The 26889-nt window shown below is 40.0% G+C and overlaps 1 protein-coding gene across 2 annotated transcripts in view; it reads left to right on the top strand.

The window, feature by feature from the left end:
- Window positions 1-26889, top strand: part of LOC117517126 (glucocorticoid receptor-like) — a 243476-nt gene that overhangs the window by 200018 nt on the left and 16569 nt on the right. For both annotated transcript variants that reach the window (XM_034178048.1, XM_034178047.1), the window contains 2 exons: window positions 10206-10350; window positions 16625-16755. In XM_034178048.1, the coding sequence (XP_034033939.1) occupies window positions 10206-10350; window positions 16625-16755 (276 nt within the window). The remainder of the gene's footprint in view (window positions 1-10205; window positions 10351-16624; window positions 16756-26889) is intronic.

The raw sequence follows: 26889 nt of genomic DNA, 5'->3' as shown, positions 1-26889 counted from the left end.
TTTTTTCTCCCCAGTCCACCACTCTTTTTCCAGGATTGATTTTTTCCTGGTAGATAGCAAGACTCTTCCTATGGTTAAAGATTCCCAATACAATAGTATAGTCATCTCTGATCATGGGCCAGTACAGCTGGACATATGTTTCCCAGAATGTGTCAGACCACGCCGTACATGGTGATTCGACCCCTCTGTTACTACTTAATCAACAAATTGATAGCTTTTTGGAGTTTAACCGTACACCAGGTATGCCATTAACCACAGTGTGGGAGGCCCTTAAGGCCTATCTCAGGGGCCAGATAATATCCTATACGGCCTACGAGAGAAAGAAACGCAAGCAGCGCCTAAGTGACTTGTCCGACAATATAGCAGAGGTGGACCGTAAATACGCTGACTCCCCAACGCCTGAACTCTACAGAGAAAAATTACTATTAAAAAAATGAATTTGACAGTCTCTCCACTAAGCAAATAGAACAGCTATTCTTTAAATCAAAACAAAGATTTTATGAGCACGAGGAGAAGGCTGGAAAGCTCCTAGCTCACCAAATTAGGCAGTCCACTGCAGTTAATACTATTCCTGAAATTCGGACAGAACTAGGGGACATAACTACTAACCCCAGTATAATAAACCAAGAGTTTAAGCAATATTACACAAATCTTTATAAATCGGAGCCACCAGATGACCCGTCAGACATTACTACATTCTTGGAAGGACTGACAATTCCAAAAATTACCCCGGAAGTTAGTTCGCAGATAGAAAAACGTATCACAACAGAAGAAGTAGTGCAGGCAATCAAATCAATGCAAAGTGGTAAGGCTGGCGGGCCTGATGGGTTTCCAATTGAAATATACAAGGAATTCTCTGACAAATTAGCGCCTATCCTCAGCCAGTTATATCAAGATATATTTGAACAATGGAAATTACCCCAAACCATGACTCAGGCTATGATTTCAGTTTTGCTTAAAAAAGATAAAGACCCTTTATCATGCAGATCATACCGTCCAATAAGCTTCTTAAACTGCGACTATAAAATCCTTACAAAAAATATTAGCCACCCGCATAGACAGTGTAATTCCAACAGTCATCAATTCAGACCAAACCGGCTTCATCCCAGGTAGACAGTCATTTTATAATATGCGTAGATTATTTAATATCTTGTATACCCCATGCTCTGCGGCTGGGGAGACCACAGAGATGGTGGTCTCCCTAGACGCAGAAAAAGTGTTCGATCGGGTGGAATGGCAGTATTTGTTTGCGGCTTTGGAAAGATTTGACCAACAATAACATCTCTGATTATTTTTCTCTCTACAGGTCCTGCAGACAAGGGTGTGGTCTCTCCCCATATTTGTTTGATTTGGCAATCGAACCCCTTGCTATAGTCCTTAGAGCAGATGAGGGTATTATAGGTATCTCTCGTGCCGGTAAGGTCCATAAAGTGGCCCTATATGCAGATGATCTACTCTTGTACATATCCAAACCCACAGTATCCATTCCAAGGTTATTACAGATACTAGAAAACTTTAGACGTCTCTCAGGTTACAAGCTAAATTACTCTAAGAGCCTGCTCTTTCCAATTGGTGGCACAGATGAGGATTACTCCAAGTTTCCATTTAAAATAGAACGTAACGTATTTACATACCTGGGAATTAAAGTTACTCGTAGCATGGAGAACTTGGAAAAGCACAACTTCAGCGTGTTATTGGAGCAAACAAAACAAGACTTCGAGAAATGGTCAACTATACCACTTTCGTTGGCAGGTCGTATCAACATAGTTAAAATGACGGTTTTACCGAGATTCCTTTATGTGTTCCAGATGATCCCTGTGTTTATTCCAATGAAAACATTCAAGCAGCTAGATGGATTAATTGCCTCATTTATATGGAACAGTTCCAACCCTAGGATGAAAAAGCTGTACCTGGAAGTTCCCAAAGATGCAGGTGGATTGGGATTACCCAGTTTTCTTTGGTATTATTGGGCTGCTAATATAGTAAAACTAAATTATTGGATTTATACATATGAGAATAAAACGGGTCCAGACTGGGTTCACATGGAACTGTTATCCAACCCGCTACCAACAGTTACATCGGCGATACCACGCAGCTCTAGTACACTGTTTACAAACCCAATCGTCAAAGCCACACTTCGAATATGGTCACAGTTTAGAAGACACTTTGATTTAAAACAATACAGTAGGTATTTCCCAATAGCAGACAACCGCTTCGTTCCCCCATCACAGCTTGACAATGCATTTCAATACTGGCATAAAAATAGATTAGTATTCTTTAGTGACTTATACCCTGATAATGTGTTTATATAATTTGAGACACTGGAAAAGGTTCATAATATACCCAGATCACATTATTTTAGGTTTCTTCAGATACGTAGCTTTACCAGAGAAAAGTTTTCATCATTTCCTCACCCACCACCTAAGAACCACATAGATGCGATTCTGGGATTGGTCCCGTATGAAAAGAAACGTGGATCTGTGATTTATGATATGATAGGGGAACTGAAACCACGGTCATGGGAGAAAGCTAAATTGGCATGGGAAAAAGATTTAGGAATGAAGCTTTCTGAAGATCTATGGCAACACAGTTTGAAACGTATTCATACTTCTTCATTGTGTGTACGTCATGGTCTAATTCAATTTAAAGTACTCCATCGCCTACACTATTCAAGGGATAAATTATCCAAACTCTTTCCCACTATAGATCCTGGCTGTCCAAGATGCAGTCATGTACCTGCTACAACAGGACATATGTTTTGGTCATGTGCCTCCCTTAACGACTATTGGAGACAAATATTTGAAGTGTTTTCTAAAATTTGTGGCCAGACTATAACACCTGACTATCATACAGCCATTTTTGGCATACCGCCTCCAGGCCACAAAGTTTCTAATCTTCAAGCAAATGCCTTGGCATTCGCCTCTTTACTTGCACGCAGACTTATACTCTTTAATTGGAAATCGAACTCAGCCCCGTCATTTCTGCAGTGGTTGAGGGAGGTACTATCCTTTCTACCCTTGGAAAAGCTGAGGTACAAGATATATAAAGCCCGTAAAAATTTCACTCTGACCTGGACTCCCTTTATAGACTTTGTAGAAGGTTTTTCCTTCTGCTGATGTACTTTAGCATCCGTTGCACTGGATAGTTGAAAGTATTCTAACTTTGATGCAGCTATAACACCAACTCAGCTAATACACCATGAGAAGTTCCTGTCTGGCAACTTTTTGTATTGGATCTTGTTTGTTTCATTTCATTTCTTGTTCTTTTTTTTTTTTTTCCATGAGCCTAATGGGGTGGGGGTAGGGGGGGTTTCATGTTGCACATGTGTTCAGTGTTTGTGTTTGTTAACTGAAAATTGTAAAATAAAGTTTTGAAAAAAACAAAAAAAAAACCAAGACAACAACCCTAAACGCTGCTCAAAATCTACTAAGGCATTCATGAAGAGGAACAAGTACAACATTCTGGAATGGCTATCTCAGTCCCCAGACCTGAATATTATTGAAAATCTGTAGTGTGATTTTAAGCGGGCTGTCCATGCTCGGAAACCAACAAACCTGAGATGTTTTGTAAAGAAGAATGGTCCAAAATACCTTCAACCAGAATCCAGACTCTCACTGGAAGCTATAGGAAGCATTTAGAGGCTGTTATTTCTGCAAAAGGAGGCTCTACTAAATATTGATGTATTTTTGTTGTTGGGGTGCCCAAATTTATGCACCTGGCTAATTTTGTGTAAAGAATTATTGCACACTTTCTGTAAATCCTATAAACTTCACTTCATTTCTCAAATATCACTATGTTTATCTGCTATATGATATATTTAACTGAAATTGCTGATCCAAACAACCAATGATTTATCAAGGGAAAATTATGGAAAATGATCAGGGGTGCCCAAACCTTTGCATACCACTGTATGGAGGAGGTGTCTCGACATTCACTGCCACCCATGGGACAGCGCACCTGACACCAGTCATTCCCCCTGTGGATGGTGAGCCCACAGGGTGGAGATGGAAGGTCCACGTTGCCTTTTTGGGCTGTGCCCAACTGGGCTCCATGGAAAGCCCAGCCACCAGGTGCCCGCTGACAGGCCCTCCATCCAGGCCTGGCTCCAGATGGGGGCCCCAGGCTTCCTCCGGGCCAGGTCACATTTCCTCTGTAAGCCTTCATCAGCCTGTGACCTTCAACATTTACTGGATCGGTTTGCAGCCGAGTATGAAGCAGCTGGCATGAGGCTCAGCACCCCTAAATCTGAGGTCATGGTTCTCAGCAGTAAACCGATGGATTGCCTTCTCTGGGTAGGGAATGCGGTCTTGTTCACGAGTGAGGGGACAATGGAGCATGAGATTGGCTGGAGAATTGCCGCAGCAGGGGCAGTATTGCATTCGCTCTACCGTACTGTTGTGACAAAAAGGGAGCTGAGCCAAAAGGTGAAGCTCTCGATCTACTGGTCAGTCTTCGTTTGTACTCTCACTTATGGTCATGAAGGTTGGGTCATGACTGAAAGAACTAGAAAATGGGCTTCCTTAGGATAGTGGCTGGTGTCTCCCTTAGAGATAGGGTGAGAAGCTCAGCCATCTGTAAGGAGCTCGGAGTAGAGCCACTACTTCGAAAGGAGCCAGCTGAGGTGGTTCGGGCATCTGGTAAGGATCCCCCCTGGGCGCCTCTCTAGGGAGGTGTTCCAGGCACGTCCATCTGGAAGGAGACCCCAGGGAAGACCCAGGACTAGGTGGAGAGATTATATCTCCACACTGGTCTGGGAACGCCTCCGGATCCCCCAGTCAGAGGTCATCAATGTGGCCCGGGAAAGGGAAGTCTGGGGTCCCCTGCTAGAGCTGTTGCCCCCGCAACTCGATCCCATATAAGCGGTTGAAGATGAGTGAGATGAGTGAGTGGTGGAGGTGTCATAGACTGGAGGTGAATCTAAAATACTGTGCACTGCTCCAAATTTTTATTTTTTTATTTTTTTATTTATTATTTTTATTATTTGAGGCTGTAACATAATAAAATGTGGAATAAGTGATGCAGTGTCAAAACTTTACGGATGAGCTGTATCTATCTGTCTGAAAGAGTTAAACTAGTTAGAATCAGCTGGTTTAGTGGGTGTATGGAACAACTGAACTGCAAAAATAAAATGTTGATGCTTTTAACAAAGACAACTGTCAAAACTTGTGGTTAAATCAAATTATATTAGCATAATAATGTAATGTCATAAAATAATGTTGCTGTATGACTCATAGAAGCAGTCAGGTGTTGAGCGAGAGCCATCTTCAGATTTGCGAGCAGCTAACGTTAACCACAGAGTCACTGATGTTTTTGTTCCCCATTATGTAATACTAGCACTATACCTGTGAATACAATATATATATATATATATATATATATATATATATATATATATATATATATAAATATATATATATATATATATGTGTGTGTGTGTGTGTGTGTGTGTGTGTGAATAATAATAGCTGAACTTCCCCAAATTAAAAATATTTAAAGTTTATATTTTAGTATATTTATCAAATGTAATTAATGAAGTATGTAAAATCTCCCAAATAACAGTCGCTAAATATTTTAGTAGGTTTCTTTAGACATAGTTGGATGATTCTTTAACTACGGGCACTATTGGCCTTGTAAATGTAATTTCCACCACACCATTACCTTACAATATAAAGCGCCTTGGGGCAACTGTTTGTTGTGATTTGGCGCTATATACATGTGCTCTGATGTCACTGTTTATCTCCATAGAAACTACCCAAACAATCTTTCATACAAACTGTTTAAAGGGACATTACAGTGTTGTGGTGGAAATTACGGCAATAGTGTGGGACAACTACATTTTGTTTAAAAAAATCACAACAGTTGTATGACATTGAATACCCCAATTATGTTTTGATTATTTTACTGATATTTTTATTCAGAGATATTTTAAAACATTAGAAAAACGTTTCTTTACCATTCATTTTTATCATTGAAGATCAAAAGTCTGGGTGTGGGACAAGCACAAAACAGCAATATTTGCATATAATGATGCTGAAAAAAGGTGAAAAAGTCATCATAGACTACTAGAACAAATTTCTTAACACACTTTCATTGTAAAGATAACTATAAAAGTGTGAAATTTCCCCTTTTTTCTGTTTTTCATACAATATGATCAAAGGACATAATAAGTGCCCGTAGTCTAAGAATCACCCAGTTACGTCTGCCAAGGACGTAATAAAACCATCAGCATTTATTTATTTGTCTGTCTGTTGGCAAGATTATGTCAAAACTACGGCACAGATTTTGACAGAATTGTTACCACAGATAGATATAAGGCCATGGAAGACTCCATTAAATTTTGGAGGTGATCTGGATTCTGGATCAAGCTTCACTTTATATAGGCTTTGAAGGATTATTGTTAGCAGGATTACCTGAAAACTACTGCACAGAGTTTGACAAACATTTCAACACAGATAGATATTAGGGCATGGAAGACTCCATTTTGGAGGTGATCCTGATCCAGATTCTGGATCAAGATTTCACTTTATATATGCTTTGAAAGATTACATCAAAATTAATTCATGGATCGCGCTATATAAGAAAAAAGTTGATTGATTGATTGATATTGGGGCATGGAAGACTCCATAGAATATTGGCAGTGATCTGGGTCCGGATTCTGCATCACTTCACTTTATATAGGCTTTGAAGGATTATGTCAAAACTACTTTACGGATTCTCATCAAATTCACACCCGGGCATGGAAGACTCGACTGAATTTTGGAGGTGATCTGGATCCGGATGCAGATTCTGGATCAAGATTTCTCTTTATATAGGCTTTGAAGGTGTACTTCAAAACTACTTCACGGATTCTCACCAAATTTGCACCACAGGTATATATTAGGGCATGAAAGACTCCACTGAATATTGGAGGTAATCTGGATCTGGATTGGTGGACATCAGAAATCTCTCATTGTTTTTGTTTTACATATGAATTTAGAACTAAAAAAAAAACAGCAAGGGAGATGGTGCTCAGTACGGAATGAATGGGTTCTGTGTGTGTGTGTGTGTGTGTGTGTGTGTGTGTGTGTGTGTGTGTGTGTGTGTGTGTGTGTGTGTGTGTGTGTGTGTGTGTGTGTGTGAGAGACAGAGAGAGAGCTCCATTTGTTCACAGCAGTTTACCAAATCAGAGACATACACTATTGTTTTATTGTTTTACAGTGATTATGTTCTAAAACACAAACAACACAATTATATGTCCCCACAGCCCATCGGAAAGGAATTTGTATGAATTTAGTTGCAAAGTAAAAAGACAGAGACACAATTCGAGTGGAACTTCTGCCACCTGTACTCATTTCTAGCCTTGATCAAGAAAGCACATGATTTCCTAATCTCTGCAAAAATTTACTTTTTTTTTTTTTGGCTGACGTGAGTAGTCATGACTCCTTCATGTAATCAGAGCTAATGGTCACAACAAAGCTTTAAGATCAGATTTGTGCAAGATAAAAGCTCCCTGTGAATCCATGACATTAGTTAACTGTGATTACGTTGTGTGTGACAGCACGATGAGGGACAAATCCAGTTGTGTGTGTGCATTGTGTGCAGATGGCAGATCGCCAGGGCGATAGTGAGCCGAAGCTCCTCAGAGGGTGGTTATATAACAGAGCTGTAGTTTATAACAAATGTAATGTGAAAGGACTTTAATGTGCTGCTCCACGGCCGAAGTCAGGACAGCCCGGAAAAGATTGATCTTTGATTTGAATCTAATCTAACTTTTCATGGATCATTTAGTTCTGCCCATTTTATCAACACTAGCTTAGTCATTGTCTTTTATGATGCATTTTGATAATACTTACTAGGGTTGGGCAGTATGGTAAAAAATATCATAATCATCCCCCACCCATAGCCACATATTAATATTGATATGATTGATTGATCATGATATATCATTTGATATTGCAGCCACTTTGAAGACTATAATGACTGAATGCTGAAGAAAGCAGAAAGATTACATTTCCTTTAGAATAATTGAACAAAAAACAGAACGTCAACATGTAACTGTGTAAAAACTATTTTCCTTTACAAAGCAATACAAGCTTGTCATGTAACCTGTTAAAATATTTCATTAAAAGCTCAGACTGCAATCACAAATACAACCCCAATTCCAATTAAGTTAGGACGTTGTGTAAAATGTAAATAAAAACAGAATACAATGATTTGCAAATTCTCTTCAACCTATATTCAACTGAATACACCACAAAGACAAAATATTTAATGTTCAAACTGATAAACTTTATTGTTTTTGTGCAAATATTTGCTCATTTTGAAATGGATGTCTGCAACACATTTCAAAAAAGCTAGGACAATGGTCACCACTTTGTGAACAATCACCACTTTGATCACCACTTTGTGAACAACTGCATGAAAAAATAGTCCAACAGTTTAAGAACAATGTTTCTCAATGTTCAAGTGCAAGGAATTTAGGGATTCTATAATCTACAGTCCATAATATAATTAGAAGATTCATAGAATATGGAGAACTTTCTGCACGTAAAATGCAAGGCCGAAAACCAACATTGAATGCCCATGACCTTCGATCCCTCAGGTGGCACTGCATTAAAAACCGACATCATTGTGTAAAGGATCTTACCGCATGGGCTCAGGAACACTTCAGAAAACCATTGTTAGTTAACACAGTTCGTCGCTACTTCTACAAGTGCAAGTTAAAACTCTACCATGCAAAGTGAAAGCCATAAATCAACAACATCCAGAAACTCCATCACCTTCTCTGGGCCCGAGCTCATTTGAATTGGACAGATGCAAAGTGGAAAAGTGAATCCACATTTCAGATTGTTTTTGGAAATCATGGACGTCGTGTCCTCCAGACAAAAGAGGAAAAAGACCATCCAGATTGTTACCAGCACTAAGTTCAAAAGCCAGCATCTGTGATGGTATGGGGGTGTGTTAGTGCCCATGGCATGGACAACTTACACATCTGTGATGGCACCATCAATGCTGAAAGGTACATCCAGGTTTTGGAGCAACACATGCTGCCATCCAAGCAACATCTTTGTCAGGGACGTCCCTGCTTATTTCAGCAAGACAATGCCAAGCCACATTCTGCACGTGTTACAACAGCGTGGCTTCGTAGTAAAAGAGTGCGGGTACTAGACTGGCCTACCTGCAGTCCAGACCTGTTGGCCATTGAAAACATGTGGCACATTATGAAGCGCAAAATACAACAACAGAGACACCGGACTGTTGAACAACTGAAGTCGTACATCAAGCAAGAATAGGAAAGAATTCCACCTACAAAACATCAACAATTAGTGTCCTCAGTTCCCAAAAGCTTATTGAGTGTTGTTAGAAGGAAAGGTGATGTAACACAGTGGTAAACATACCACTGTCCCAGCTTTTTTGAAACGTGTTGCAGACATCCATTTCAAAATGAGCAAATATTTGCACAAAAACAATAAAGTTTATCAGTTTGAACATTAAATATCTTGTCTTTGTGGTGTATTCAATTGAATATAGGTTGAAGAGGATTTGCAAATCATTGTATTCTGTTTTTATTTACATTTTACACAACGTCCCAACTTCATTGGAATTGAGGTTGTATTTGATTGACAACAATAAACAGCTAAAGGCTACCTTATAATTTTTACGGTGATAAAAGCCCTCACCCTCAACAGGAACAGAGCTCTGTCCAGTCTATCACAGGTAAGTTTTTTTTTTCTTGTCTCTGTTGTGATGTGACACATTTTGTATGATTAATCAGTTGACTGTAGACAGACACTATACACAAACAAACAAGCTTCTTCTTCTGTGAGGGTGACAAGTTTTGCTCCATCTGATTGGTTGCCTGAAAAGGCGCTGCAGTGACAACACAGCGCCGTTTTGAAAAATTCAGAGATTTTTCACCTTAAAGTTGTTTGGAGTGGCCACACTAAGTCTGTGATTGGTTATTAGGTCTGGCTGTATCGAGTAAAATTCCAGTTTACTCACCAAGCCCTAATGCTTATTAAGATTTTTCTTGTTAATGGGGTTTTTTTTTTCAATAGCATATCCAGTTTTGCTTAAATTTTTTGGCAATTTAAGCACAACAGTATCTTTGACTGTGCTCTATTAAATGTGTTGTATAGTAGATTTGAAGCATTAAATCTCACTGAAAACTATAGTGTTGTGATTCTATGTTGTAGACTCACTTTTGCCTCATCTGACCTCTGCAGGCTTCCGTAATCTGCACCTAGATGACCAGATGACGCTGTTGCAGTGCTCGTGGCTTTTTCTCATGTCCTTCAGTCTGGGCTGGCGGTCATACGAGCATTGTAACGGCAGCATGCTCTGCTTCGCCCCTGACCTCGTCATCAACGAGTGTGTACCATGACCAGCTGTTGTGTTTTCATACTGTATTTAATTCTGGACATTTTGTCAGCCAACTGTGTTTTGTGACCGCTCAATTCAGAGCGTCAGTCACACTTCACTCATTTTACACATTCACTCCATCATCAGTTCACAACTCAGTAGGATGACTGTTAGCGCTGCAGATGGATAATTTTTGCTTTGTGTTACCAATCATCAATCAATCAATCAATCAATTTTTTTATATAGCGCCAAATCACAACAAACAGTTGCCCCAAGGCGCTTTATATTGTAAGGCAAGGCCATACAATAATTATGTAAAACCCCAACGGTCAAAAACGACCCCCTGTGAGCAAGCACTTGGCTACGGTGGGAAGGAAAAACTCCCTTTTAACAGGAAGAAACCTCCAGCAGAACCAGGCCCAGGGAGGGGCAGTCCTCTGCTGGGACTGGTTGGGGCTGAGGGAGAGAACCAGGAAAAAGACATGCTGTGGAGGGGAGCAGAGATCAATCACTAATGATTAAATGCAGAGTGGTGCATACAGAGCAAAAAGAGAAAGAAACAGTGCATCATGGGAACCCCCCAGCAGTCTACGTCTATAGCAGCATAACTAAGGGATGGTTCAGGGTCACCTGATCCAGCCCTAACTATAAGCTTTAGCAAAAAGGAAAGTTTTAAGCCTAATCTTAAAAGTAGAGAGGGTGTCTGTCTCCCTGATCTGAATTGGGAGCTGGTTCCACAGGAGAGGAGCCTGAAAGCTGAAGGCTCTGCCTCCCATTCTACTCTTACAAACCCTAGGAACTACAAGTAAGCCTGCAGTCTGAGAGCGAAGCGCTCTATTGGGGTGATATGGTACTACGAGGTCCCTAAAATAAGATGGGACCTGATTATTCAAAACCTTATAAGTAAGAAGAAGAATTTTAAATTCTATTCTAGAATTAACAGGAAGCCAATGAAGAGAGGCCAATATGGGTGAGATATGCTCTCTCCTTCTAGTCCCCGTCAGTACTCTAGCTGCAGCATTTTGAATTAACTGAAGGCTTTTTAGGGAACTTTTAGGACAACCTGATAATAATGAATTACAATAGTCCAGCCTAGAGGAAATAAATGCATGAATTAGTTTTTCAGCATCACTCTGAGACAAGACCTTTCTGATTTTAGAGATATTGCGTAAATGCAAAAAAGCAGTCCTACATATTTGTTTAATATGCGCTTTGAATGACATATCCTGATCAAAAATGACTCCAAGATTTCTCACAGTATTACTAGAGGTCAGGGTAATGCCATCCACAGTAAGGATCTGGTTAGACACCATGTTTCTAAGATTTGTGGGACCAAGTACAATAACTTCAGTTTTATCTGAGTTTAAAAGCAGGAAATTAGAGGTCATCCATGTCTTTATGTCTGTAAGACAATCCTGCAGTTTAGCTAATTGGTGTGTGTCCTTTGGCTTCATGGATAGATAAAGCTGGGTATCATCTGCGTAACAATGAAAATTTAAGCAATACCGTCTAATAATACTGCCTAAGGGAAGCATGTATAAAGTGAATAAAATTGGTCCTAGCACAGAACCTTGTGGAACTCCATAATTAACTTTAGTCTGTGAAGAAGATTCCCCATTTACATGAACAAACTGTAATCTATTAGACAAATATGATTCAAACCACCGCAGCGCAGTGCCTTTAATACCTATGGCATGCTCTAATCTCTGTAATAAAATTTTATGGTCAACAGTATCAAAAGCAGCACTGAGGTCTAACAGAACAAGCACAGAGATGAGTCCACTGTCCGAGGCCATAAGAAGATCATTTGTAACCTTCACTAATGCTGTTTCTGTACTATGATGAATTCTAAAACCTGACTGAAACTCTTCAAATAGACCATTCCTCTGCAGATGATCAGTTAGCTGTTTTACAACTACCCTTTCAAGAATTTTTGAGAGAAAAGGAAGGTTGGAGGTTGGCCTATAATTAGCTAAGATAGCTGGGTCAAGTGACGGCTTTTTAAGTAATGGTTTAATTACTGCCACCTTAAAAGCCTGTGGTACATAGCCAACTAACAAAGATAGATTGATCATATTTAAGATCGAAGCATTAAATAATGGTAGGGCTTCCTTGAGCAGCCTGGTAGGAATGGGGTCTAATAAACATGTTGATGGTTTGGATGAAGTAACTAATGAAAATAACTCAGACAGAACAATCGGAGAGAAAGAGTCTAACCAAATACCGGCATCACTGAAAGCAGCCAAAGATAACGATACGTCTTTGGGATGGTTATGAGTAATTTTTTCTCAGTTAAAATTTTGTTAGCAAAGAAAGTCATGAAGTCATTACTAGTTAAAGTTAATGGAATACTCAGCTCAATAGAGCTCTGACTCTTTGTCAGCCTGGCTACAGTGCTGAAAAGAAACCTGGGGTTGTTCTTATTTTCTTCAATTAGTGATGAGTAGAAAGATGTCCTAGCTTTACGGAGGGCTTTTTTATAGAGCAACAGACTCTTTTTCCAGGCTAAGTGAAGATCTTCTAAGTTAGTGAGACGCCATTTCCTCTCCAACTTACGGGTTATCTGCTTTAAGCTACGAGTTTGTGAGTTATACCACGGAGTCAGGCACTTCTGATTTAAAGCTCTCTTTTTTAGAGGAGCTACAGCATCCAAAGTTGTCTTCAATGAGGATGTAAAACTATTGACGAGATACTCTATCTCACTTACAGAGTTTAGGTAGCTACTCTGCACTGTGTTGGTATATGGCATTAGAGAACATAAAGAAGGAATCATATCCTTAAACCTAGATACAGCGCTTTCTGAAAGACTTCTAGTGTAATGAAACGTATTCCCCACTGCTGGGTAGTCCATCAGAGTAAATGTAAATGTTATTAAGAAATGATCAGACAGAAGGGAGTTTTCAGGGAATACTGTTAAGTCTTCTGTTTCCATACCATAAGTCAGAACAAGATCTAAGATATGATTAAAGTGGTGGGTGGACTCATTTACTTTTTGAGCAAAGCCAATAGAGTCTAATAATAGATTAAATGCAGTGTTGAGGCTGTCATTCTCAGCATCTGTGTGGATGTTAAAATCGCCCACTATAATTATCTTATCTGAGCTAAGCACTAAGTCAGACAAAAGGTCTGAAAATTCACAGAGAAACTCACAGTAACGACCAGGTGGACGATAGATAATAACAAATAAAACTGGTTTTTGGGACTTCCAATTTGGATGGACAAGACTAAGAGTCAAGCTTTCAAATGAATTAAAGCTCTGTCTGGGTTTTTGATTAATTAATAAGCTGGAATGGAAGATTGCTGCTAATCCTCCGCCCCGGCCCGTGCTACGAGCATTCTGACAGTTAGTGTGACTCGGGGGTGTTGACTCATTTAAACTAACATATTCATCCTGCTGTAACCAGGTTTCTGTAAGGCAGAATAAATCAATATGTTGATCAATTATTATATCATTTACCAACAGGGACTTAGAAGAGAGAGACCTAATGTTTAATAGACCACATTTAACTGTTTTAATCTGTGGTGCAGTTGAAGGTGCTATATTATTTTTTCTTTTTGAATTTTTATGCTTAAATAGATTTTTGCTGGTTATTGGTGGTCTGGGAGCAGGCACCGTCTCTACGGGGATGGGGTAATGAGGGGATGGCAGGGGGAGAGAAGCTGCAGAGAGGTGTGTAAGACTACAACTCTGCTTCCTGGTCCCAACCCTGGATAGTCACGGTTTGGAGGATTTAAGAAAATTGGCCAGATTTCTAGAAATGAGAGCTGCTCCATCCAAAGTGGGATGGATGCCGTCTCTCCTAACAAGACCAGGTTTTCCCCAGAAGCTTTGCCAATTATCTATGAAGCCCACCTCATTTTTTGGACACCACTCAGACAGCCAGCAATTCAAGGAGAACATGCGGCTAAACATGTCACTCCCGGTCTGATTGGGGAGGGGCCCAGAGAAAACTACAGAGTCCGACATTGTTTTTGCAAAGTTACACACCGATTTAATGTTAATTTTAGTGACCTCCGATTGGCGTAACCAGGTGTCATTACTGCCGACGTGAATTACAATCTTACCAAATTTACGCTTAGCCTTAGCCAGCAGTTTCAAATTTCCTTCAATGTCGCCTGCTCTGGCCCCCGGAAGACATTTGACTATGGTTGCTGGTGTCGCTAACTTCACATTTCGCAAAACAGAGTCGCCAATAACCAGAGTTTGATCCTCGGCGGGTGTGTCGTCGAGTGGGGAAAAACGGTTAGAAATGTGAACGGGTTGGCGGTGTACACGGGGCTTCTGTTTAGGGCTACGCTTCCTCCTCACAGTCACCCAGTCAGCCTGCTTTCCTGGCTGCTCGGGATCTGCCACGGGGGAACTAACGGCGGCTAAGCTACCTTGGTCCGCACCGACTACAGGGGCCTGGCTAGCTGTAGAATTTTCCACGGTGCGGAGCCGAGTCTCCAATTCGCCCAGCCTGGCCTCCAAAGCTACGAATAAGCTACACTTATTACAAGTACCGTTACTGCTAAAGGAGGCCGAGGAATAACTAAACATTTCACACCCAGAGCAGAAAAGTGCGGGAGAGACAGGAGAAGCCGCCATGCTAAACTGGCTAAGAGCTAGTAGCTACGCTAAGCTAGCGGATTCCTAAAAACACGCAAAGTGAATAATGTGTAAATAATTTACAGGTGATTCAGCAGAAGGAGTGCTTTAGTTAAGGCACGTAAAGATTACACTGGGAAACAAATCGTAATCTAGATAACTAGATCAATCTAACTGCGCAGATTAAACAGCTAACAGATACAGAAAAACACCGCTGTGCTCTGGAACAGGAAGTGATACAATACCGCAGTGAGAGCCAACCACCAGTAGAGGCAAGCAAGAGGCAAGGAATCATGATTCCTTATGTACGCCATGCATTTCATGCACTTATGTTCCTCATGTAAGAGTTCAATCTTTGTCTCATCAGACCAGATAATTTTGTTTCTCATGGTCTGAGAGTCCTTCAGGTGCCTTTTGGCAAACTCCAGGTGGGCTGCCATGAGCTTTTTAATAAGAAGTGGCTTCTGTCTGGCCACTCTACCATACAGGCCTGATTGGTGGATTGTTGCAAAGATGGTTGTCCTTCTGGAAGGTTCTCCTCTCTCCACAGAGGAATGCTGGAGCGCTGACAGAGTGACCATCTGGTTCTTGGTCAACTCCCAAATAATTCCCCCCAATCGCTCAGTTTAGATGAGTGGCCAGGTCTTGGAAGAGTCCTAAGGGCTCTGAACTTTTTCCATTTACAGATGATGGAGGTCACTGTCACTCATTGGGTTCTTCAAAGCAGCAGAAATGTTTCTGTATACTTCCCCAGATTTCTGTCTTGAGCCAATCCTGTCTCAGAGGTCCACAGGCAATTCCTTTGACTTCATGCTTGGTTTGTGCTCTGACATGCACTGTCAACTGTGGGACTTTATATGTAGACAGGTGTGTGGCTTTCTAAATCATGTTCAGACAATTGAATTTACCCCAGGTGAACTCCAGTTAAGTTGTAGAAACATCTCAAGGGTGATCAGTAGAAACAGGATGCACCTGAACTCAATTTTGAGCTTCATGGCAAAGGCTGTGAATACTTATGTACATGTGCTTTCTTAGTGTTTTTTTTTTTTTTTTTTTTTTTTTTTAATAAACTGGCCAAAATCTCAAAAATCTTTTTCACATTGTGGAGGTGATGGTCTAGTGGTTAAGCATTGGGCTTGAGACCAGAGGATCCTTGGTTCAAATCCCAGCCTGACCGGAAAATCCTTAAGGGCCCTTGGGCAATTTCCTTAATCCGCTAGTTGCTCCCGGTGTGTAGCGAGCGCCTTGTATGGCAACACCCCGACATCGGGGTGGATGTGAGTCATTATTGTAAAGTGCTTTGAGCATCTGATGCAGATAGAAAAGCACTATATAAATGGAGTCCATTTGCATTGTCATTATGGGGTATTGTGTGTAGAATTTTGGATTCTGGATGCACTGTAGAGCTCAGTACAGCGGGTGAGAACGACTGGTAGCTGTGCTGCTGTGAATAGACCAGTCTGAGGCAACAGCTGTACAATGATCTCTATTGATGTTTGAGGAAAAATATAAGGTTTAGTGAGGTGTACTGAGAGTCAGGTGTAAACATCCGTCAGGATGTAATTCAGTCTGCAGGGCTGTGACACCGCTGTGCTTGGGCTGCAGGTGAAGGAAGGATCTTTGACTTGAATCTGTACGTGTCTGTCCCTCTCTGTCACCTGTGTCTTGTTTTTCATCTCTGTTGTCTCCTTTCAGGGAGCGTATGAAGCTGCCCTTCATGAATGACCAGTGTGAGCAGATGCTGAAGATCTGTCATGAGTTCGTCAGACTACAGGTGTCCTACGAGGAGTATCTGTGCATGAAGGTTCTCTTACTGCTCAGTACAGGTAATGGAACACGTTAACACATTAGTGCTTCGAAAATATCACAGATATTCACAGTCTTTTGTTGGTTGATGCTATTATGTGATAGCAGTGAGAGATAAAGGTGACATCTTAAAATCAAAAGTACTTTGGTTGTTGGATGCCAATGCGATACTGTGATTCCATTATTTTTGCAAACAGGATCCCAGATACAGCACAGCCTGCATAGCACTGGGGGAGGTGATGGTCTAGTGGTTAAGACATTGGGCTTGAGACCAGAAGATCCTCGGTTCAAATCCCAGCCTGGAAAATCACTAAGTGTCTTTAATCCCCTATTGCTCCTGGTGTGTAGTGAGCGCCTTGTATGGCAGCACCCTAACATCAGGGTGAATGTGAGGCATTATTCTAAAGCGTCTGATGCTAGAGCCTCTGATGCAGATGGAAAAGCGCTTATATAAATGCAGTCCATTTACCATATATACACCTATGACCCAATACGGGTAAATACACATTACAAGATGAATGTCAAGAGATGTGGTAAATAATCATATACATAACATATAGATATGTAATCATGATGGAAGTCAACTGATCTCTCAGTAACAGACAGTTCATCAAATAATTTCCTTGGTGTCCTTTCCTCTCAAAACTCTGGTGACGCTTGACTCGTTTGTAGCACTGAATGATTTCAGGTATCAAACACTGTTGTAACATCTAGCAACTACTGCTGGCAAACAGGACAATAAATAGCAAAATATTCATGAACAAGTAATTGAAATACACCAAGATCACTGCCACCTTAAACAGCATGGATATTTCCGAAAGAGTTGCTAATTTAACTAAATTACTTGGTAATAATTGGTATAATTTGGTGTTAAAAGGGGAACTCTTGGTTGTATTTAAAGCTATAGTGCCACTGAGCTTTTTAAGATTCATTCCATAAAAATAATTTTCTTTGGCACGACTATTATTTTATTCCTTAGCATTTAGATAAGAGATTCATAATGTGATATTGCTAATATGAACAAAATTCATGCTGTCTGGAAACAATTTAGAATTTCAACCCCTGAGGGTGGAGAAATTCAAGGGATCAGATGCTATGACCAACATTTGGTAGATTTGGAAGTGATTTACAAGCAATCTTATGGATGTTAAGGTAAGATGGTTCACAGGTCATCTCAAAACCTCACGCATATGCATGCACACACACACTTCTTCCTGTTGTTAGTTTGCATGACAGCAATGAAGGAAGAGACAATATTCACTGTGGAATTTCTCTCCAGATAAATATGTCCTCTTCATTAAAATGAGCTGTAATTTTGCAACATGTTGCAAAAATAAACCTACATTATAATGCTTGGATTTTAGGTAGAAACTAAAGTTTAAAACTAAACTAAAATTAAATTTCTCAGTTTTGAGAAATTTGAAAGGCTTTAAAGTAGACCTGCATTGAAATAAATGCAGTCAGATCTTTGGACCAAAAAATGACTTATATTTACACATAAGATCCTTGTGAATGTAGTAAAGTAAATCTGCAAGCCCAGATCTGTCATTCAACGGAGAAATCTTCATTTAAAAATGAGAAATTTACAGCTAAAATTTAGCCCTCCGCAAAACTGTCATCACATCCGGGACGCTGCCGAGACGTCAGGGAGAAGACCCTATCCCAGCATGCATTGCGCGCGCCAACTGTAATTTGTGGATTTAAGTCAGTTTGCATCTGCACCTTTTTCTTGTCTTATACGGAAGGATCTACTTTTTTAAAACTTCATATTTTCTTGCGGTACTCTTGGTGAGTAGACATTTCTTTTATTTGTGCTTGAGAATTATTTTGAGGGACTTTTTCATGCGCCCGTTTGATTGAGTGGCGCAAGAAGTCTGTCCTTGCGAGCAACAGGTGTCACCGGCTGCTCCGCATCAAAACGGCGAGCGTAGTCTCTGGACTTGTGCCAAGTTGGCTGCACCTCCATTCAGTAGACAAAGCCGTGTCTGCCGCTGCACAGCAGACACGGGGGTGCGAGTGGCCCGTGGTGGAATTTAACGAGCGAATGCACTCAGTAAGCGCATCGGATGCAGTGAGAGCGAGGCGTCGGGGAAGAACGGCACCCGCTGTCAATGCCGCCGCTGATCTGAGCATGCAGAGCTGTATCTCACATTCATTGCAGCTTACTTTTGGATGTTGAAACCAGGATGTGTATAACAGTAACATTACTAACAGATAAAATCAATTTCAATGCGGGATCGGACTGAAGGCGCGAGCGTCTTGAGGCGTCTGAGGCGTCTTGTCCCCGACGTCATGGAAATGATCCGGATGTACAAACTGTTTTCATGGAGGGCTAAATTTTAGCTGCAAATTTGTCATTTTTAAACGAAGATTTCTCCGCTGAATTATAAATTTGGGCTTACAGATTTACTTTAGTGCATTCACAAGGATCTTATAAATACATATCAGCTATTTCTTTCTGAAATCTGACCACATTTATTTCAATGCAGGTCTACTTTAAGAGTCGACTTGTAAAACCAGTGCTTTCAAACATTTCACAACAGATTAATATTATTATTTATTTTTCTTTTATTATTAATTTTTGGTACGATGCCAAAGCTTCTGGAGTGCATTATTTTTATGTTAAGTCAGGTTTTAAGTCAGGTTCCTCCTTCAGAGACATCCTGAGAAGATTCATGTTTCCACAAGCATCTATACAGTTTGCTAGACTGCTTTCATCTTGTCCCACTTCATCACAACAGATCTGATTTGGATTTGCATATTGATTTGGCATGTGTTCTGCTGGTTGCACCTCCACATACATGAAGAATGGGCCACAGTTGTCTTGAGTGTCTTGGTGGCTTCCCTCACTTTTCTCCTTTGAGTACGATCACTCAGTTTCTGGGAACTGCCTACTGCAGAGAAATGTACAGTTTGTATTTCTTATTTATTGATGTAGATGAAGTCCGAGTCATATTCAGCTCCATTGTGGTGGTGTACAGAGGCTATTTATTTATTTATTTTAAGGGTCACTTTCCAAATACTTGTGGATGTAACTGTCTGCTGATCTTCACTTGATGATCAGCGATGTTCAGCGTGTTTATCACAGAATCACATTCTTGTAATTCTGGGTTGTTTCTTTTGTTGTTGTTGTTTAAGATGGTGCCTGTTTGCCGTATCAACAGAGCTTCAACAGAGGCTATTACGTTTTTGTCTCTCATTATCAGAAATGATGTTCTGCTGTGTAATGATTTGCAAAGCTTTTTCAGAAAAGAACAAAATGTATGTTTACTTTTTCTTTCATTTTTAGTTTTGCTATAATCACCAGTATAGCAGTTTATCTACAATGTCATTACATTTATGTTTAAAAAAAACCTCATTTTAAAACAAACCCATTTTGTTTTCTGCTCAGGGAACATTGGATTCAACAAATACTGACCTGCTCGCTTCACCACCTTGCCTCACAATTTTCTTTTAAATGAGTGCAACTGGTGTTTAAGTGCTGATTTGCTTGAGAGGCTTGAAAATGAGCAAAACCATGAATGTTATTCTGACATTTGATTGGTTGTGTAGGAGTAAAAAGCACAGTGGCCATCTGTTTGACGAGAGAAAGTCTGAGTTAGTTATTAAAACAGGAAGGCTAATATTTAGCATTATTATATGTAGGGTTGGGTATCGAGAACCGGTTCTTTTCGGGTATTGTTAAGAAATGATTCGGTCCACCGACATCAATAGTCGTTTTGCTTAACGATTCCCATATCAGTCCTCCAGAGTGGCCGTTGTTTTTGAGGGTGTTTGTCAGGAAAATGATCATTTCTCTACACTGATTACAGACCCTGCAGTGGCTATGTGATCAACCACTTCTGCAGCGCGATTCCATCCACTTTGAAGCGTGAACCAATGAAACAGTGCTTCGATCTGCTGACTTTGATTTGCTGCTCTTCAGAAGCGGCAAGTCTGCTTCTTAACGCCTCTCAACCGTGAGCCACTTTTGTGTGGATTAAAGTCACTAACTGGGACTCTTGTCTTGCTGCAGTCAAGAAACAAGAATTGTCCTCCCTTCCGTTGGCACAGCTCCAAATGCTGCGTGGCTCTCTGCCGAGACAGGGTCCGGTCGGAATTAACTTCAAAACGAATTGCCGCTTTAAATAAAGTGACACCTATTTCCAAACGCTGTAATACAGACAAACTATAATCGACTAAAACATTTTTTTCCTCACAAAATGAGACGTCCTGCATTCTTTATGAATTAGATCCTGACATGCAGCACAGCCAGCTGCAAGAGCTCAGCTCAGATGTATGGAAAGACATTCATGCCAATAATGTCTGAAAGGAAATGCTTTTGACAAAAACTACAGATTTTGTTTATTTCTATTTATGTCCAGAGATCAAGGATCCACCATGTAGAGTTTATTATGTCCAGAGTTTAAGGATCCAGTGACCAATTTCATATTTATTTACTTTAAGACTAAGTAAAATGTTGTTGACATAGAAAAGCTGTAAAGCCTACTTTTAGTAGACAGAAAATTCACAAGAGGTATCGATAAGGGAATCGATAAGGAATCCGATCGATAAGCAGAATCGATAATGGTATTGATATCGATAAAATCTTATCAATACCCATCCCTAATTATATGGCTACAACGCCACATGCGCTCTGATTGGCTGATTTCCAGTCTGATATTATTCCCATATCAGACCGTTACAATGACAATCAGTCCGGAATGCATATCACATTCATTACAAACCAGAAAGCTAAAAACACGATTAGAAAAATCAAGTCAGATGTGAACGTACTCCATAAATATTTAAACAGCATCGAAAAAAAAAACACAGATTGAAAGCTTACCAGCTAGCGACCGGACCATCTGTTAGCAAGTTCTTCATGGAGGTGAAGAAAGTTAACGGGTCCGACTACGAGCCCAAAACCGTCAGCAGCTTTCATATTCGGGCGACACCGTAAGTTCATCTGTTTATATATATATAATAGCCATATAATAAACAAGTTATTAACCTTGCTTGCTCGGTTAATAATCCTTTAGTACTGTGTGAAAGTCAACCAACAAAGTGTTTCTACATGACTTTTTCCCCCTGTGTTAGCTCATCACTTTGGATTGGATGTTGGGTAGGGTTGTGGAAACCAACATTGTTTTTTACCCGAGGCCATCAAAATATGGTATTGCAAAGGTTTTGCATCCATCCGTCTTTCCATCTGTCAGTCTGTGCTCAGCATAAGTCCAGTCTTATTCCTGCCAGGGTCTTCAAATTCACAGGGACCATTTTTGGGGACACAGACCTTTGACAGGTTCAAAGATAGCTAACCTTAACCTATTTTAAGAGGTCAAAAGGTCACATTCTGTTTCCTATTTTTATGCTATGAATCATGCAAATCCACTTTTTTTTGGGGGGGGGGGGGCAGCCAATCAGAGTAACACAACTAATTCCGCAATGTTTCTGGGTAAATCTAACATGTTTCTCATATATTGTGTTAAAGTTTATTTCAAGTGTATGTACTTAAAGAAGAAGGCAAGAAACCTGGGATGTGGCAAAATTGATGATTTGATGCCTTACTTAAAAAAAAGAAAAGGAAAAAAAGAACTTCTGGTGAGTTCATACCCAGAAGACACTGAACAACAAATGTGGCACTGTAGGTAACCACATTTATTAACATTATATAGTTGTTTCCTTTATGATGAAAATCCTTTTCACAATAGTTGGCTAGATCAAGAACGCCAACCCAAAGGCTGGGTTAATTTGTGTCAAAACTGGCAATAAAGAAAACATTTCGCCAGAGAATCCCACCCCTACCACATTTCTCCATGTAATGTGGAGTTGCATCAGGAAGGGCATCCTGTGTAAAACTTGTGCCAATTCAACATGCAGATCCACCTTGGATTTGGTGTGGCCATCTGGAGTGCAAAACAAGGAAGCAGCCAAAGGGACTTAACCCAATACGGAGGGTTCATTGCAAGATATTTATTTTTTTATTTTTTTTATTTTTTTTGCAAAGAAGTGAAAGTTTCTGCAAAGAGCAAACCAATCACTTGACTCAGATCTAAGTGAGCATGTGTTTCACAAAAAAGTAGGAAATGAAAGTGGATGGGGTTAAAATCTGGTATTGAAGAAAGCCAGCGGCAGAAGATTAACAACCTTCTATTCACAGTGATTTTTATTTTATTTTATTCTGGTCTTGGGGCGGGGGGGGGGGGGGGGGAAGGGGGGGGAATCAGTTTGCACAATTACATTAAATTCCTAAAAATAAATAAACTGTAATGGCCATGTAGAAGGACTGCTCCAATCTCATTTGCGTGTAAATACCTTAAAATTAAAGTTATGGTTAGAGTTAAGAAGAGGGAGAGGATTATAAATGGCAAAATGACAAAAAACGTTATGAAAACGGGGCACTTTTACTGACAGGGCACAATCCAAAACATGAGACTGGGCTGTTTTGACGAACCTTCACTGCAGCCTCATTCATCACTCCATTTTCTGAACCAACTTTTTCCACTTAAGGATCAACTGAAAGTATACTCTTCTGGGATGAGGTCAGGCGACTGACTTGGCCATTGAAGAGTTTTCCATTTCTTTGGCTTAAGAAGTTGTTGGGTTGCTTTGGCAGTATGCTTTGGGTCATTATCTCTCTGTACTGTGAAACTCCTCCATCCTATCAGTTTGGCAGCATTTGGCTGAATCTGAGCAGATAGCATAGCTCTGAATACCTCAGAATTTATGATGCTGCTTTAATCAGCAGTCGCATCATCAATAACACAAGCGATCCAGTTCCACTGGCAGCCATACTTGCCTGTGCTATAACACTGCATCCAGCATGTTTGATAGAAGACGTGGTCCACTTTGGTTTCATTCCTTATCCATAAAATTCCATTCCCACCATTCTGGTAAAAGTAAATCTTGGTTTCATCTGTCCAAAGAGCCTTGTTCCGGAACTGCTCAGGCTCATTTACGTGAATTCTGCCAAAGTTTGTTCTGTCCTTCCTGCTCTTGAATGTCACCAGTGGTTTGCAGCTTGTTGAAACATTCTGTATTTACATTCACAAAGGTGTCTCTTGATTGTAGACTTTAACAATGACACTGCTGCCTCCTCCAGAGTGTTATTAGCTTGGCTACATGTTGTGAAGGATTTTTCTTCACCAAGGAAACAGTTATATCATCATCATCCGTTTTAGTTGTCTTTTGTGGTCTTCCATGTCTTTTGGTGTTACTTAACTCACCAGTGTTTTCCTTCTTTTTAAGAAATGTACCAAATTCTTGATTTGACCGCTCATAAACCTTCTGCTATCTGTCTTAAAGGTTTTTTGTTTGTTTGTTTGTTTGTTTGTTTATTTTTTGAGCTGAATTGTTGCTTCCTTTATGAGCATCAACATCTGTTTGGACCTCATATTTAGAGTTGTAATAAACAGCTGCCAAATACTAATTCAAACTTTTCATGTGCTTTATGGACCATAGAATATCTAGGGACCAGGCCACACATGGCCATGAATCCAAGCACTCATGGCCCCTGAAAATGGATGAACTATGTAGAAAAATGTCAAATTCCTAAATGGGATATTTTAAATTAAATCTGACAGTCTTCACTACAAGTGTCATTTGATGGTTTCAAGTAGAATCCATTGTGTTGGTACACAGAAGCAAATTTACAAAAAGTATCACTATCAAAATACTTATGTACTCACCTATGTTGATGTTAGGCATAGTTTTGGATATTTTCTTACTGAATGCTAAATACATATGAAGTGCACATATTAATATGTGTCAAAACCAGAACTGGCTGCCATATAGTCAGTTTTGTTATTGATGAGATTTTAATGCCGTAAGTTGTTTCTTACATCGGAGACGCCAGAATAAAACAAACAGTATCATCCCTGATAGATTATCTGTTTGAGACAGATGTTGAAATAAGTAAATCCAGATGTTCACATTTTGCAGGTGGGTGACACATTCATGAAAATCCAAGCACAAAGTGTCAGTGCTCTTTGGCACGCTTTGCCCAAGGCCTCACTTTCCACATTGTATGAACTCATGTGGTGTTTTGAGGATGTTGATCACTCTGCTAATGTTTGTTGATTCATTTTTACTGTCAACCTTGTCACTTACATCAACTAATTGTTTCATCCCAACAATTAAGAAATAGAACTGTCTGTCTGGAGATCCACTTTCAGCCCCTACTTACTATGTGTGCTAAGTATTGTTGTGATGTTCACCATAAGAATGGACTGCACACGTGGACATGGTCTTTTTCAGCTGGCGAATCTCAAACCTCTTATGTTGTTTGATGCACAGTCATGATGGAGAATGGGTTCACTTTTTCACACTAACACAAAAAATCATTTATTTACATGCTATCAATGAGATCATCACAAGAATGAGCACAAAGTATTCACAAATAACACAGTAAATTACAGTTACTTACAATTATGTTCAGTTCTCCCTGGATTCCTTGCACTCCAGTTCCCGCATCAGGGTGAACTCCTCCCCTGACTGCACCAGTATATTTTAAATTTTGACAAGTTGCTGAACAATGCCGTCCAAAACACTTCTCACTTATTCCATCTTCAGTTTGAGTTTATTACCACCACCTCTATGGGTGAAATCAACTTCTTTTCAGTTTCCAGAAGACAGGACCTCTCACTGCTGTCAATGTATAACATTACTCTGACATACCTTGATCTTGGCTTGATATTTATGCATCATTTGTTGCTCTGTGGACCTATGCATCATACTGAAAAGTTTGGAAACAAAGAACTGAATGTATTTTGAGTTTGAGGTCCATTTGAAGTTGCATTTCTTTGGGATTGCTTAAGTATTGGAGATATAAAATGACTGTAAGTCCATTTGGTTGTTCCCTTGTTTTCACTCAGGGTCACCACAGCCGATCCGAAGTGGATCTGCGAGTTGATTTTGCAGTAGTTTTTCCCCCGGAGGCCCTTCCTGATGCAACTCCATATTACATCTATTTGATCTATTTGGTCTATTTGAAGAGTTTCAGTCAGGGTTTAGAATTCATCATAGTACAGAAACAGCATGAGTGAAGGTTATAAATGATCTTCTTATGGCCTCAGACAGTGGACTCATCTCTGTGTTTGTTCTGTTAGACCTCAGTGCTGCTTTTGATACTGTTGACCATAAAATTTTATTACAGAGATTAGCGCATGCCATAGGTATTAAAGGCACTGCGCTGCAGTGGTTTGAATCATATTTATCTACCGGTAATAGATTACAATTTGTTCATGTAAATGGGGAATCTTCTTCACAGACTAAGGTTAATTATGGAGTTCCACAAGGTTCTGTGCTAGGACCAATTTTATTCACTTTATACATGCTTCCCTTAGGCAGTATTATTAGACAGCATTGCTTAAATTTTCATTGTTACGCAGATGATACCCAGCTTTATGGGTATCAACTTTACCCTGACCTCTAATAATACTGTGAGAAATCTTGGAGTAATTTTTGATCAGGATATGTCATTCAATGCGCATATTAAACAAATATATATGCTTTTTTGCATTTGCGCAATATCTCTAAAATTAGAAAGGTCTTGTCTCAGAGTGATGCTGAAAAACTAATTCATGCATTTATTTCCTCTAGGCTGGACTATTGTAATTCATTATTATCAGGTTGTCCTAAAAGTTCCCTGAAAAGCCTTCAGTTAATTCAAAATGCTGCAGCTAGAGTACTGACAGGGACTAGAAGGAGAGAGCATATCTCACCCATATTGGCCTCTCTTCATTGGCTTCCTGTTAATTCTAGAATAGAATTTAAAATTCTTCTTCTTACTTATAAGGTTTTGAATAATCAGGTCCCATCTTATCTTATGGACCTCATAGTACCATATCACACCAATAGAGCGCTTCACTCTCAGACTGCAGGCTTACTTGTAGTTCCTAGGGTTTGTAAGAGTAGAATGGGAGGCAGAGCCTTCAGCTTTCAGGCTCCTCTCCTGTGGAACCAGCTCCCAATTCGGATCAGGGAGACAGACACCCTCTCTACTTTTAAGATTAGGCTTAAAACTTTACTTTTTGCTAAAGCTTATAGTTAGGGCTGGATCAGGTGACCCTGAACCATCCCTTAGTTATGCTGCTATAGACTTAGACTGCTGGGGGGTTCCCATGATGCACTGAGTGTTTCTTTCTCTTTTTGCTCTGTATGCACCACTCTGC

The sequence above is a fragment of the Thalassophryne amazonica genome, chromosome 9, assembly GCF_902500255.1.
Source record: "Thalassophryne amazonica chromosome 9, fThaAma1.1, whole genome shotgun sequence".
In the NCBI taxonomy this organism is placed as follows: Eukaryota; Metazoa; Chordata; class Actinopteri; order Batrachoidiformes; family Batrachoididae; genus Thalassophryne; species Thalassophryne amazonica.
The sequence above is the reverse complement of the archived record's forward strand: the minus strand, read 5'-3'. Positions and strand labels throughout refer to the sequence as shown.